The following is a 12,390-nucleotide window of genomic DNA, read 5'->3' as shown; positions in this document are numbered from 1 at the left end:
AACACAACTACCTGAGTTACTACGTATCACTGAAATTTCCTAGTATGTAGATAGAAGTGGAAGGATGAACTTATCACTCTGGCAAAACTTCTGGGTGTGTTTGTGACCCTCATCTCTACCCCCACCCCATTCCCTATCTGTTGCAGATGCCTGAAGAACAGGCATTCAGTGTGCTGGTCAAGATCATGTTTGACTACGGACTCAGGGAACTTTTCAAGCAAAACTTTGAAGATTTACATTGCAAATTTTACCAGCTGGAGCGCCTCATGCAGGTAAAAAGGGAAACCAGCTTGCATTTGCCACTAAGAGCATGAGACATGAGACTCGAGACTCTATGGAGAACCAGGTTGATGAGTGGATGCCAAGGAGCAGTGGTGATTGCGTTGGCCATCCAGGGTTAAGGGGGGTTAAGGACCAGTTAGATGTTTTTCATTTCTCACTGTGATGATGATGCCAAGATTAATAAGGTGTGAGCCTGATGGGTGTGAGCGAGGTTTTCAGTCCTCATAAACACTCAAAAGATCAGATGACTTTTTAGGGACCTTTGACATGGCAAACTAAGTCAAGAAGTACCTGCCAAGGCTCTGAAGCTGACTGGTTAGGAATATCATAATAAAAGTGAAACAGACTTTCCCAAACATTTCATAACTTGGAAAGAAAAACTGTCATTCCAAAACTGTCACCGTCTTGGGGATTCCTCTTTTGAGCTAGTTTATGGGCTGGAAAAGGGAGCCAAGTGTCAGTTTAATATTCGATAATAAGTGTTCTTCTGAGCACACTGGAGGTTTGTAGGAAAGCACAAATATGTGACTTTTTTGGCCTATTCCTGGCAGATTTATGAGCCTCCCAAGTGGGAGTTGAACAGCTGTGTCTATGCCCAAAACTAATTAGTTTGCTATTTTAGGAATACATCCCTGACCTGTACAACCACTTCCTGGATATAAGCCTTGAAGCGCACATGTATGCCTCCCAGTGGTTTCTTACGCTTTTCACAGCAAAATTCCCTCTCTACATGGTCTTCCATATCATTGACCTGCTTTTATGTGAGGTATGTATCAGAGGCCACAGCACTTTGGCTTTTGTTTTCAGTATCGTCCTGTGTCACCTCCATAAAAATAGAATTTCTTCTTAGTTAATTTTATTTTTGTGCTCAAAAATCCAGACTTAAGTAACTCTTCCTTGGGCTAAAGCTAATGATCACGTTTTGTTAAAGGTATTCTCTGCTAAACAACAGACAAACAGCCCACTATGACACATTTGTATTACTATTAGGTTTGGCTGTATTTATTGAAGAAACCCAAAATAACAGTGACTAAATAAAGTAGAGGTTCAATTCTCTCATGTGAAAGAAGCCAGAAGGTTGGCAGTAAGCTTCCTTCCCTAAAGGGTCCGGGGACAGGGTAGGATGTGTCCCCTCTTTAAAAGAGACTTCCTAGAGGTTCCACCCAAATTTTCACTTACCTCTTGTTGGCTGGAACTTAAGTACCTGACCGTATCTAGCTGCAAAAGAGAGCTTTTTAAAAGCTGAGTAGGAATTTGCTAAACCTGGAGGGTCTATTAACTAAAACAAAAAAAGATACAGAATACATAAGTCTTTGCCACAGCATTTTTTGGGGTATATGTGTTTAAGAAAAAAATAATTTCATTTGTAAGTGATGTATCCATTACCTCTATTAAATACTCACCTTTTCCAGTGAGATTTTTTAAAAAATAATAATTTCAAAACTAATAACTGCATATTAGAGAAACTGGAAAACACAAGCAAAAGGATTTCAAAATACTTTAATCCCACTTACTCTCTAGAAAGTAACTCAACATTTTGGAGTATATTCTTTCAGCCATTTTTTTGTGTTTATGTACATGTGTTATTTCTATACAGAATAACTTTTTTCATATGGAGTATTATGTAATAATGTATATTATGGTTCTCTAAGTATATATTTTAAACATATATACTTGAGCACTTGAACACTTACAGACACACATCTGTACCATCCTTCTTTATGTTTAATTATCCCATTTTCAAGGTTTACAAAAATCCATTAAAGCATTTTTTTTACCAAGCTAAAAACACTGTCAGAAACACTGATTATTTTTACCAGTTGCAAATTATCTCATTCTTTGGGTATACCATAGTTTATGTAAAATTTTTAAGTTTTACAGTTTCTCAGCATTATAAACAACCATTTGTTTTAAGTAGTTACCATGGGCCTGGTCATGCTAAGTAATTTAAATGAACTTTTCAACCAATAAGCTCCAGAAACCCTTGGAGGAGAGTATAAGTTACAGAAACCGAGGTCCAGGAACTTAAAAGAATTTAGCAGGTCTTCATGCCTCCACTTATCTTTCCTTTGCCCTAGCACTCCTAGAACAGTTAGCTGAAGAAAGGCAGATTTGAGGGAGCCCTGAGCAGGTTCTGTTCTGGCGTGAAGGGCTCACAGGCAGAGGGACTGCTGCTATATTTGGAATGGGGTAGCACAAGATAAGAGGAGAGGCCACCTGCAGTTATATCCTGAAAGATCACAATTTTTTGTCTCAGATGCTTTGGTTGGGAAGCACAGAATACTTTGGAAAAGCGTTCTTTCTTGTTGATTGTGAGAATAGGACTAAAAAAGTTCAGAAGAATGGGAGACTGGTTCTATTTTAAGCTGTTTTTCAGTAGCAGACCTATAATTATTATTTTCCAAGATATCCCATTTCTTTACTTAGTTAAGTTTTTATACTTTCTTTAGAATTGTGGGGCATTCTGGGGACAGATAGCTGACTGGTCCAGATATAATCAATGAAAATCTTCTCTTTTTGTGTTTTCTCTTTTAGGGAATAAGTGTTATTTTTAATGTCGCCCTTGGATTATTAAAGGTACACATTTATTTGTAAATTGAGTGACATCCCCTGTCCAGCACTCGAAGTATCTTGGTCTTGATCTCCTTCTAAGCAGCCACCGTGCGGTAGCCGTGGCCCTGACAGTGACTCAAGGCACTGGCTAAGAAGTATCTTCTGGGGATTGTAAAGGTGCTGGTGTTTTAAAATGCTTCTTGTGTATCTTCAGTGCGAAGAACTTTTCCCATACATGGTTGTGTTTTCTTTCTTTCTTCAAGACTTCTAAGGATGACTTGCTGTTGACAGACTTTGAAGGTGCCTTGAAATTCTTCAGGGTTCAGCTTCCTAAGAGGTACCGCTCAGAAGAAAATGCAAAAAAACTAATGGAATTAGCTTGCAGCATGAAGGTAAAATAATATTTGCATTGATTTAGATTCTTTAGTTTGTGTCTTACCGTTCCTGATCAAACTATGAACATTTATATGATGATGTTTGTATTGTATAATTTTTTTCCAAATATTTTCTCACATATTATATATACTCTGTGCATTAAATCTCATTCACATCCCAGCCTTTGGACTTCAGGGAAGGTATTCTTCTCATTTTGAAGACTCAGGAAACAAAGAGGCTGGAGCTCCTAGCATCATACAGCTAAGCAGTGGCAGGACTCCGGTTTCATGATTTTCCCTCTGTTGTTCTTTATAACTTCACATATTTATGGTTTTGGTCAGAAATTCCCTAAAATGAAACTAATAATGATGGAAACTCAATTTTATCACTTTCAGTGACATTTATGATTTGCATAAATTTTTTTAAGGTTAAAAAAAAGGTAGCATCTCCTTGTATTCATGTTGTAATGTGAGTGGGAGAAACTTCGTTATATACTAACCAGAGCACAGACTTGGAATCAGGGAGATCTGAATTCAAAGTGATGTTACCTATGTAAGGCAAAATTTCCTCGTATGTAAATAATAGTGGGCTTCCGGTTCTGTTTATATGTCTAAGCTAACTTAGGCTGCCCTTCTTTAAACACTTGGAGGTATCAAATACCTGGATGAACTTGAAAGAAAAAAGAGAAATCCCAGGTGCCTAAATCACAGTAGCTCAAAGCTAGTGTGTGTGAAGTGGTAAAATAGCATCCCAGGGGAATATGGAGGGTTTTAATGCTCATGAAGACATATAATATGATTTGGGGCCTTTGGGAAGCAGCTGAACCTGGAAACTCTGGGTAACAGACCCTGGAATGCCTGCCCTCTTTGTGAAAAGGGAAAGGAAGTACTAAAACTACCTACCTGTTAAGCCTGAGAAACAATAGAAATCCTAATATAAATTGAATCAAGGATTTGAAAAAGAAATAGAGACTCTAGTTAGTGAAATAATTAAGTTATTGTTCGACTTAAAATGTTACATAGTTCACAAGTACTCTGGAAAAGATTTAATGATATTTTCCCATGTGCCAGGTACTGTGGTTAAGTGCCGTCATGTGTGAGGATTAACTACGCTGTGTACAGTGCTTATCATGTTGTCTAGTAATTAGTAAGGGTTCAAGAAGTGATGGCTCTTATTATGGTTATTGCCTCTCTGGTTCTCTTTTTCTTTTTTTGTAAAGATTTTATTTATTTTAGATAGAGAACACAAGCAGGGGAAGCAGCAGAGGGAGGCGGGAGAAGCAGGCTCCCTACCAAGCAAGGAGTCCAGCATGGAACTCAGTCCCAGGATCCTGGGATCATGACATGGGACATGAGCCCAAAGCAGATGCTTAACCGATTGAGCAACCCGTGCGCCCACTGGTTTTCCAAGCAGATATCAAATGCACACGTTTTAGAAGCATTTTCACAGATGGTGGTTTGTGCACAGAGCACAGAACCAGGTGAACTCTGAGGTTCTCTGAGTCGCTCTTCCCACTTCAGCCTGATTCATACAAGAGAGGTCCTCTTAGTTGCTGATGATTTCCTCCCTTCCAAAACCTCCTTTCCCAGTGTCCTATCTTAAGTTCCTGGAACTTGGTTTCTCAGGCCCAAACTCTTGCTTATTATCAATACCTTTTTCTCTCTCACACCACATCTTCATTCTCCATCCCAGCCTTGTTTTCACAGTACACCCTGAATCTGATCACTTTTGCCCCTTCTTTCTAACACCCTAGTGTAACCATCACCGTCACTTGTATTCTGGAATGTTCCAGTGGACTCCATATCTTTCTGTCTCCACAGTGGTTTTTTCTTTTTCTTTTAAGAGTTTTTTCACTTGAGAGAGAGAGCAGGGGGGAGGAACAAGCAGAGAGGGAGAGAAGCAGACTCCCCACTGAACACAGAGCCCAGTGATGATGCTGGGCTTGATCCCAGGACCCTGAGATCATGACTTGAGCCGAAACCAAGAGTCGGATGCTCAGCAGACTGAGCCACCCAGGCACCGCAGTGGTGTTTTTTAATCCCATCTCTCCCTTACTTAAAACTCTGATGACTTCTTATCTCAGAATGAAACTCAAAAGTTTTTGCCTTGGCCTACAAAGTGCTATACCCTCTGACCTCTGACCGTCTCTCTGATTTCACCTCCTCCTCCTTTTCCCTCTTACAACTTCCACTTCAGACAACCTGGCCTTCTTGCTGTTCTCCCACATGCTGAGCATGTTCACTCCTCAGGCCTCTTGCACAGGCTGGTCTCTCTGCCCATCATCTTCCTGATGTCAACAGGGTGTCACCGTCACCTCGTTGAGTCTTATGATCAGATATCATGCCATCAGAGAGGCCTTCTCTAATTACCATGTCTAAAGTAGCAGCTCCCTCAACACTTTACACCCTGATCTCTTTACCTTGCCTAATTTTCCACATATCCCTCATTCTTACTTAACATTATTTAATATGTTCATTTGATTATTGTCTGCCTGCCAGATCCCCAGCACAAGAACAGGATTTGGCATATAAAAATTGTTGAATGAGTAAATTAAATGATACACTGCTGAGTTTCTACCAAGTATTGTCTTATGAAGAAGAGTTGGAGAGTTAAAGGGGCTTTGGGGAAGGCTTACAGTAGCTTCCAGCTGAAGGTTTTACTTTCTGTGTTTTCAGTAGCTTGAAACACTTTAACAATATGTGGATCCTTTATCTCCATAGTCCAGATTGGAGGTGTCTAATATCTTTTTTTTTCTTTGCCTGTGCTTTCATGGAGTTAAGGTAGGCAAAGCTGCACAGCACATACATTTAGTGCTTAGATACATAATTCCTTCTAGCCCTGGAGAACACTGCCTGGCAGGCATACACTTTGGATGATTCCCCCTACTTGCACATGGTTTTGGGTGGGAAAGATCAAATTTTTCTTAAAATTGACTCATGGCATGGAAAGCCTGTGCATTGAACCAGGACATAAGAGTGAAATTGTTCTGCTAAAAGGTGGGATGTAGTCTAGTTAGTGATGGTTACTTGTACTCGGGTAGGTTTATTAATGCCAAAAATTATTAAGAGAAATATAGGCAGTAGTTAAGCCAATTATTGGCAAAGAATCTCAGTCCCAGTGATAATTTGCTGACTCAGAAATAAGGAAACTCATCGGCAGGCTTAATCATGAGCCCTGCATTATGTGGACTGCGTCAGTGGGCGCGCCTCTGTCAGCAGGAAAACGATATATGATCATCTGTGGGTTTGGAGCCCCCTCTAGACATGGAAAAGGGGATGCTTGCTTTGTTGTGAGTAGTTTGGAAACTGGCTTTTAAACCTTCTTGAGAAAGGAAACATTGGCTTTGTAACTCACTGAAATCCCATTCCATTATTTTTTAATTTCTTAAATATTGTGGCTTGGTTTTTCTCAGTTGTACTTCCTGACTAGGGTGGGAATTAGGAATACTTTGCCTCACATGCCAGTTGAGGAAACAGTTACCTGCTTTTATTGTTGTTGTGTTTTAACAGTTTTGATGTTGTAATTTCCAGTATTTGTGTAATTTTTATGGGTATCTCATTTCTTCCCTTCAGTGCCCTGTGAGGTATGCAGGGCAAGTCATGTGAGGCAGCTGAGGCTTGTAGAAGCCAAATGACTTACCCTGGAACTAGCTGGGTGGGGACGCGAGACCTAGTGGAACTCAGGCCAGGCCTTCTGACTCCAAAGCTTCCCAAAGCTTTCCATGCCATTGTGTGGCCTCTTACTGCAGAATTGCAGCAGGAATTAGGTTTGGTGTGGCAATATCTGAAATGGCCACCAGATGGGTGTGTTGCTCAAAAAGGTCTGTATTCCTCTCTCTGCCTGTGTGTCTTCCTTTTCTCTAAAATCTTTTTCTGTGTCAATCTTTACTTGCCTCTTTCTTCATTTCTTTCTCTTCAGTCCTTTTTACTTCTCCCCTTCTCGTTCTTGCTCCTCACTTTTATTATGCAACTGAGATATTTTACTTACTTTTTTTATAAAAGAGTCTTAGATCCTCCGCTCTTAATCTCAAGTTTAACAACATACATCAGAATTCATTGAGCCATCCATAGAGTTCCTCCCTTTATGGGTCGTTATCTTGAGATCAGAAGATTGTTTCCACCTCTGATAGAAGATTTAAAAGGAATTTCACTTTTTTTTTTTTCAAGATTTTATTTTTAAGTAATCTACAGCCATTGTGGGGCTCAAGCCCAAGCATGGGATCAAAAGTCCCATGCTCCATCAAATGAACCAGCCAGGCACCCCAGGAATTTCTCTTTATAAATAAATTGTTCCAGGAGATCATTAATGGTCCTGAGAGCTCCCTTTTATACTCATAACTGGGCCACGCATCGTGTTTAGAGGGAGAAAATGCGGAAAAAATTAATTTGTAGGTCTTAAATTTTTTTGATTCAAGAAATAAGGGAATAACTGTTTTTTTAAGATGTTTGAGAGCAAGTCCAATATGTAAGGTTTAGGTTAGTTTAGAAGAAGTAAGAGCCATAACAGAGATGGCACAATGGGTTTCTTAGAGCAAACCTGAATGAAAACTTGGATCCTTTTACTCTGGAATCCTGTCTAAGGTGAAATGGATCTTCTGAACCATTGATTGCTTCATTGGGATGTGTTATTTCAAACTTAAAGTGAATGTGCAAGACTTCAGACTATTTGTAGAAAAAGATATTACAGAAACCAAATAGCAGTGTCTCCAAATTAATGTAAGCCTAACCATTTGCTATTTAGAGAAACAGAAAACCCTGGCATTTGGGAATATTTGCTTTTGGGGGATATTTTTCTTCAGGAGCTGAAAGAAGTATTAGTCTGAACTTCATCCTCTGCTCTGATCATTTGTATATTAGTGTGTGTGAGTATCTTAAACCCTGTGATTGCCATGGCTTCATCAGTGTTGTTTTCTTAATGTGTTCACATAATCTTGCATAATGTTTGCACATAGTGACTTAATCCTTACAGTGATCATATGCGTGTACTGAAGCTTAGAGAATTGAAGAAAACTCTCAAGAAGTGTAATGTTAGTAAATGATGGGGCTGGGGTTAGATCCCGGGAATTTCAGACTAAAGTCAGTGCTTACCCTCAGTGTACCGTTCTGTAAAGGAGGGATTGATGAACGGGAGAGGGGCCCTTTGTATTTTTGGTGATGTTTGTCTTGTAGTGGCAGGTAAGTGCAGTCTCTGTCAGTTTAACTCAGTTGTAGCTAAGTTCAGTTTTCCATAGGACTAGACCAGGCTGCAGTTTTACTTCTGTACTTATTTTCTACCTTTTAGATTGAATTTCATGAGAAAACTTGTGAGTGAAAGCTCTTTTTTTCTGCATGAACTCTAAATTTTGCTGGTTGTCATAGGGTAGCAGTGCCCACTGCTGCCTTAATTTATTTTAGTAAGCTGTTCTCTCTTGGTTCTTATCTGTGTTTGGATTCTCTGCTACTTATTCGCTACTTGCATTTTAGAAAAATACTCTGATGGGAGGATCAGAATGCCTAATTCTATTTAGTGATCTTTGAGGGAGTTCGAGCCTGAACTGTTCAAACAAATTAAATAAAAGGGCTCAGAAATTAAATAGGATGTTGATTTGTTTCAAGTGGTTACGAGTGCAGGCCTTGGAGTCCCACGGACCTTGGCTCTCACCCTGGCTCTGCCTCTGCCATGTGACCTGAGGTAGGTTAAGGCCACAGGGCTAGAGAAAGAGAATCCAGGTGGTACCTGTACAATGACTGTTGTAAAAAGTACCTGTTGATGACCTTTGTCTTTGTCCTCATCCATGCTCATTTGTTCTGACCTCCTCTACCCAGATACCGACTTTCCTTAAGTCCGTTCACAGCAACAAACATTTGTAGATTTTCTTACGTGCCAAGAACTATGCTCAATGTTGAACATATTACAGAGGTAGATGAGAAACAAGAATCACCCCAGACTTGTGTTCTTCTGCAGCTCTTGTCAGCTAATGGACTGGGTCCTTGGCTTTCGACATGTCACTTTACCTATCTAGGTCTCGAGTCCCCATCAGTAAAATGAGGTGATCGCAGACAGTTGTTTTGGGGATTAAGTAAAATAGGTGTAGAGGTATCTTACTATCTTGAAAGTCCCATGTAAGTCTCGGGATTTTTAAATCAGTAACTAAAAAGTGAAATCCCTGTTACAAACAGTCTGAAAAAGGAAGATGGACCTACGTCTGAGGTCTTTATTTAGCAACAAGGATTTTGGGTTCAAGATCTCCTCACTATACCAGACATCTCCATATCCACCCGCCCCCTGCACAGTAAACTTTACCCCTGCCATGCAGAGCTACTAATAACATTCAGCCTTCCGCTTTTCCTGGACTACCTGTGACTCCAGCCCAGAGGGGATTCCCACCTTTGCGATGGTTTCTTAAGCCAGAGTTGGAAATCAGCTCCCATTTCCTATCCGCAACCTATTTCCTGCTCTCCTGTGTCAAATCGACTTGTTTAAATGGCTCATTGCTTGTAGCACATGTTCAGAGGGTAACTCTGTCTCTGAGTCAGGACAAGAATGTAGGTATTATTAATAGTAACACTTAATAACCACCCTTTTCATGAAAAAGACCTCATGTGCTAGGCACTCTTCTGAGCTCTTGATGTGTTTTTATCATGCAGTCCTCCTAACAGCAGTCCTCAGAAGGACTGTTGGAATTCTGTCAGATGAGGAACCTGAAGCTGAGGTAAGGCAGCTCACCCTCAGGGACAGAGTGGGTCAGTGGCAGAACCAGGGCTTAGGCCTGGGTCCGTCCATCTGCAAACCCAAGCTCTCCACAACAGACTGTACCATTCCCTCCCGCCCATGTCAGTGGCCGCTCCCTCATGTTCTCTGCCAGGTCAGTACCAGCTCTCCTGGTGATGTTTTAAGAGAGCCTTATCTAATTCCTATAACAGATAAATGACCAGTGAGTGAAAGAGAAGTGTTTGGGATAAAATACATATTTCTACCAAGATACCAAACTGGCATGGTCCAAGCCTCCACCTTCTCTCTGATTCAAGGTTCCTTAACCTGAGACTGTGGATGGCCTCAGGGAGCTCATGAGTCCTCTCAAATGGTATGCAGAATGCTTTATTGCTGGTGTAGGGTTGGGGCAGAGTTGACTCCTATGCTCTTTAGGGTTTTTTAAAGATTTTATTTATTTGAAACAGAGCGCATGAGAGCATACAGGGGCACGAGGCAGGGGGAGGAGCAGAGGCAGAGGGAGAAACAGAATCCTCACTGCAGCAGGAAGCCCGATGCAGGGCTTGATCCCAGGACCCTAGGATCATGACCTGATCTGAAGGCAGACGCTTGACCAAGTGAGCCACCCAGGTGCCCTGGCTTCTATGCTTTTTTACAGGGACAGTGGTTTTTTGTTTTTTTTTTTTTAAGATTTTATCTATTTATTTATTAGAGAGAGACCACAAGTAGGCAGAGAGGCAGGCAGAGAGATGGGGAAACAGGCTCCCCGTGAGCAGAGAGCCCAACGCAGGGCTCAGTCCCAGGACCCTGAGATCATGACCTGAGCCAAAGGCAGAGGCTAAACCCACTGAGCCACCCATGTGCCCCGGGACAGTGCTTTTTATGGGAACCATGGCTTTTAGGAGACTTTTAAAATAGTACTGTCTCTAACAGTGTTAAGAAACAATGTACTAATTACAGTGGGACATAAAATGAGTTTTACCTAAATTACAAACATAGCCTTATCCCAGGGATAAGAGTTTTTTCCCACTGAAAGTACATTTAAACAGAACAAATTTCAAAACTAAGCATCTTTGAGGGCAAAAATACCTCTGTGTGTGAGGCTGTGGCTTTCACAGCCTTCTGATAGGCTTTCACAGCCTTTCACCTAATGGTAGGTAAGATTCAGAGCTTCAGGACTGCGCCTGTAGCTTCCCTTCTTCCTGAATTCAATTAACATGTCATTGGTATAAGTAAGAGACAGATAAAATGAACCGTAGACTTTTAAGAGTGGGGACTTTGTCTGTTCATTGAGTGTTTCCATGCTTACAGTCTCTTCGAGGCATTAGGAATTTTATAGTAAATGAAAGTTCCTACCTTTGCGGAGCTTGCATATCGTGTTCTGTATACATCTTTGTATCACTAATGCCTCACAAGGAACACTGCTCAACTGTTAGGTAAACAAATGTCCTGCTGCATCCTTATTAGGTTAAAAGGAAGGCCATTGGCTTTGATTTGTTCGGCATCTGATTATCGAGCCCCAGTTATGTTCCAGGCATTGAGCTAGATCGTGGAGATGTGGGGTAAGCAAAACAGATGGGGTGTGTTTCCCAGTGGGAAGACAGACAAATCAAGTAAGGACATAAAGAAATAATTGTGAACTTGGACAGGTGCCATAAAGGAATTGACTTGATGTTATGAGAATATGTAGCGAAGACCTAGCCTGGAAGGGGGAAGAAGTGCCAGGGAGGGGTTCAGTAAAGCAGTGCTGGAGCTCGTCTCTGAGAGGTGATTAGGAGGGAACCAGGTACGGGGTTGTCCAGGCAGGGGACCAGGCTTGCGCTCTGTGTTCACTGTGGTTGCCATTTCTGTTCAGAAGAAAGGTCGATGCAAAGAAGAGGAGGGGGTCCTTTCTCATTAATTTAACAAGCATTTGTGGGCACCTCTCTTTGTGCATGGGCAGGGGACGACAATGAGACAGTTCTGGCCTGGGGAGGGCACTGATAATGGGACAGGCAGGCTGACAGGTACTGGTCTCTCTGGGCTGCAGCCTAGTAAGGAGGCTGGAATTGTGGCTTTTGTAGCTGGTACCTATCGGTTCCCCATTTAGGTATCAGGCATCTGCCTTTTCATGAGGTCCATTCCTCAGGGGAAGCCTGAACTACTTGGTTGTGGCATACAGCCACCCATGCTCCAAAAGTCAGGATCAGGTGAGAAACCACTATAAGCAGCGTTGGTTTTATTTATCTTTGGTCTGTGGTGGGGGTGGGGGATAAGGTGGTGAAGAGAGGGAGACCAGGAATAAGTGAGGATGAGAAATGGGAGAGCAAGCCAGAGCTGGTGGAGTTAGACCTCGGGACCAGTGAGGAAGATGGTGAGCTCTGTTTGTATCTGGTCCTGAGGGCTGGCCCCTGAGGACTGACTCAGAAGCACAGGTAGGGGCCACTGCCTGGAGAGATGAGCAAGAAGGTACCTTAGGGAAGTCCAGAACAATTACCAGGATTATTTTAA

General features: G+C 41.6%; 1 protein-coding gene across 6 annotated transcripts in view; it reads left to right on the top strand.

Annotated features, from left to right (window-relative positions):
* Positions 1–12,390, top strand: part of RABGAP1 (RAB GTPase activating protein 1) — a 153,091-nt gene that overhangs the window by 122,052 nt on the left and 18,649 nt on the right. For all 6 annotated transcript variants that reach the window (XM_059142079.1, XM_059142081.1, XM_059142083.1 and 3 more), the window contains 4 exons: positions 147–272; positions 905–1,048; positions 2,818–2,859; positions 3,099–3,227. In XM_059142079.1, the coding sequence (XP_058998062.1) occupies positions 147–272; positions 905–1,048; positions 2,818–2,859; positions 3,099–3,227 (441 nt within the window). The remainder of the gene's footprint in view (positions 1–146; positions 273–904; positions 1,049–2,817; positions 2,860–3,098; positions 3,228–12,390) is intronic.

Source organism: Mustela lutreola, chromosome 12 (genome assembly GCF_030435805.1).
Source record: "Mustela lutreola isolate mMusLut2 chromosome 12, mMusLut2.pri, whole genome shotgun sequence".
NCBI lineage: Eukaryota > Metazoa > Chordata > Mammalia > Carnivora > Mustelidae > Mustela > Mustela lutreola.
The sequence above is the reverse complement of the archived record's forward strand: the minus strand, read 5'-3'. Positions and strand labels throughout refer to the sequence as shown.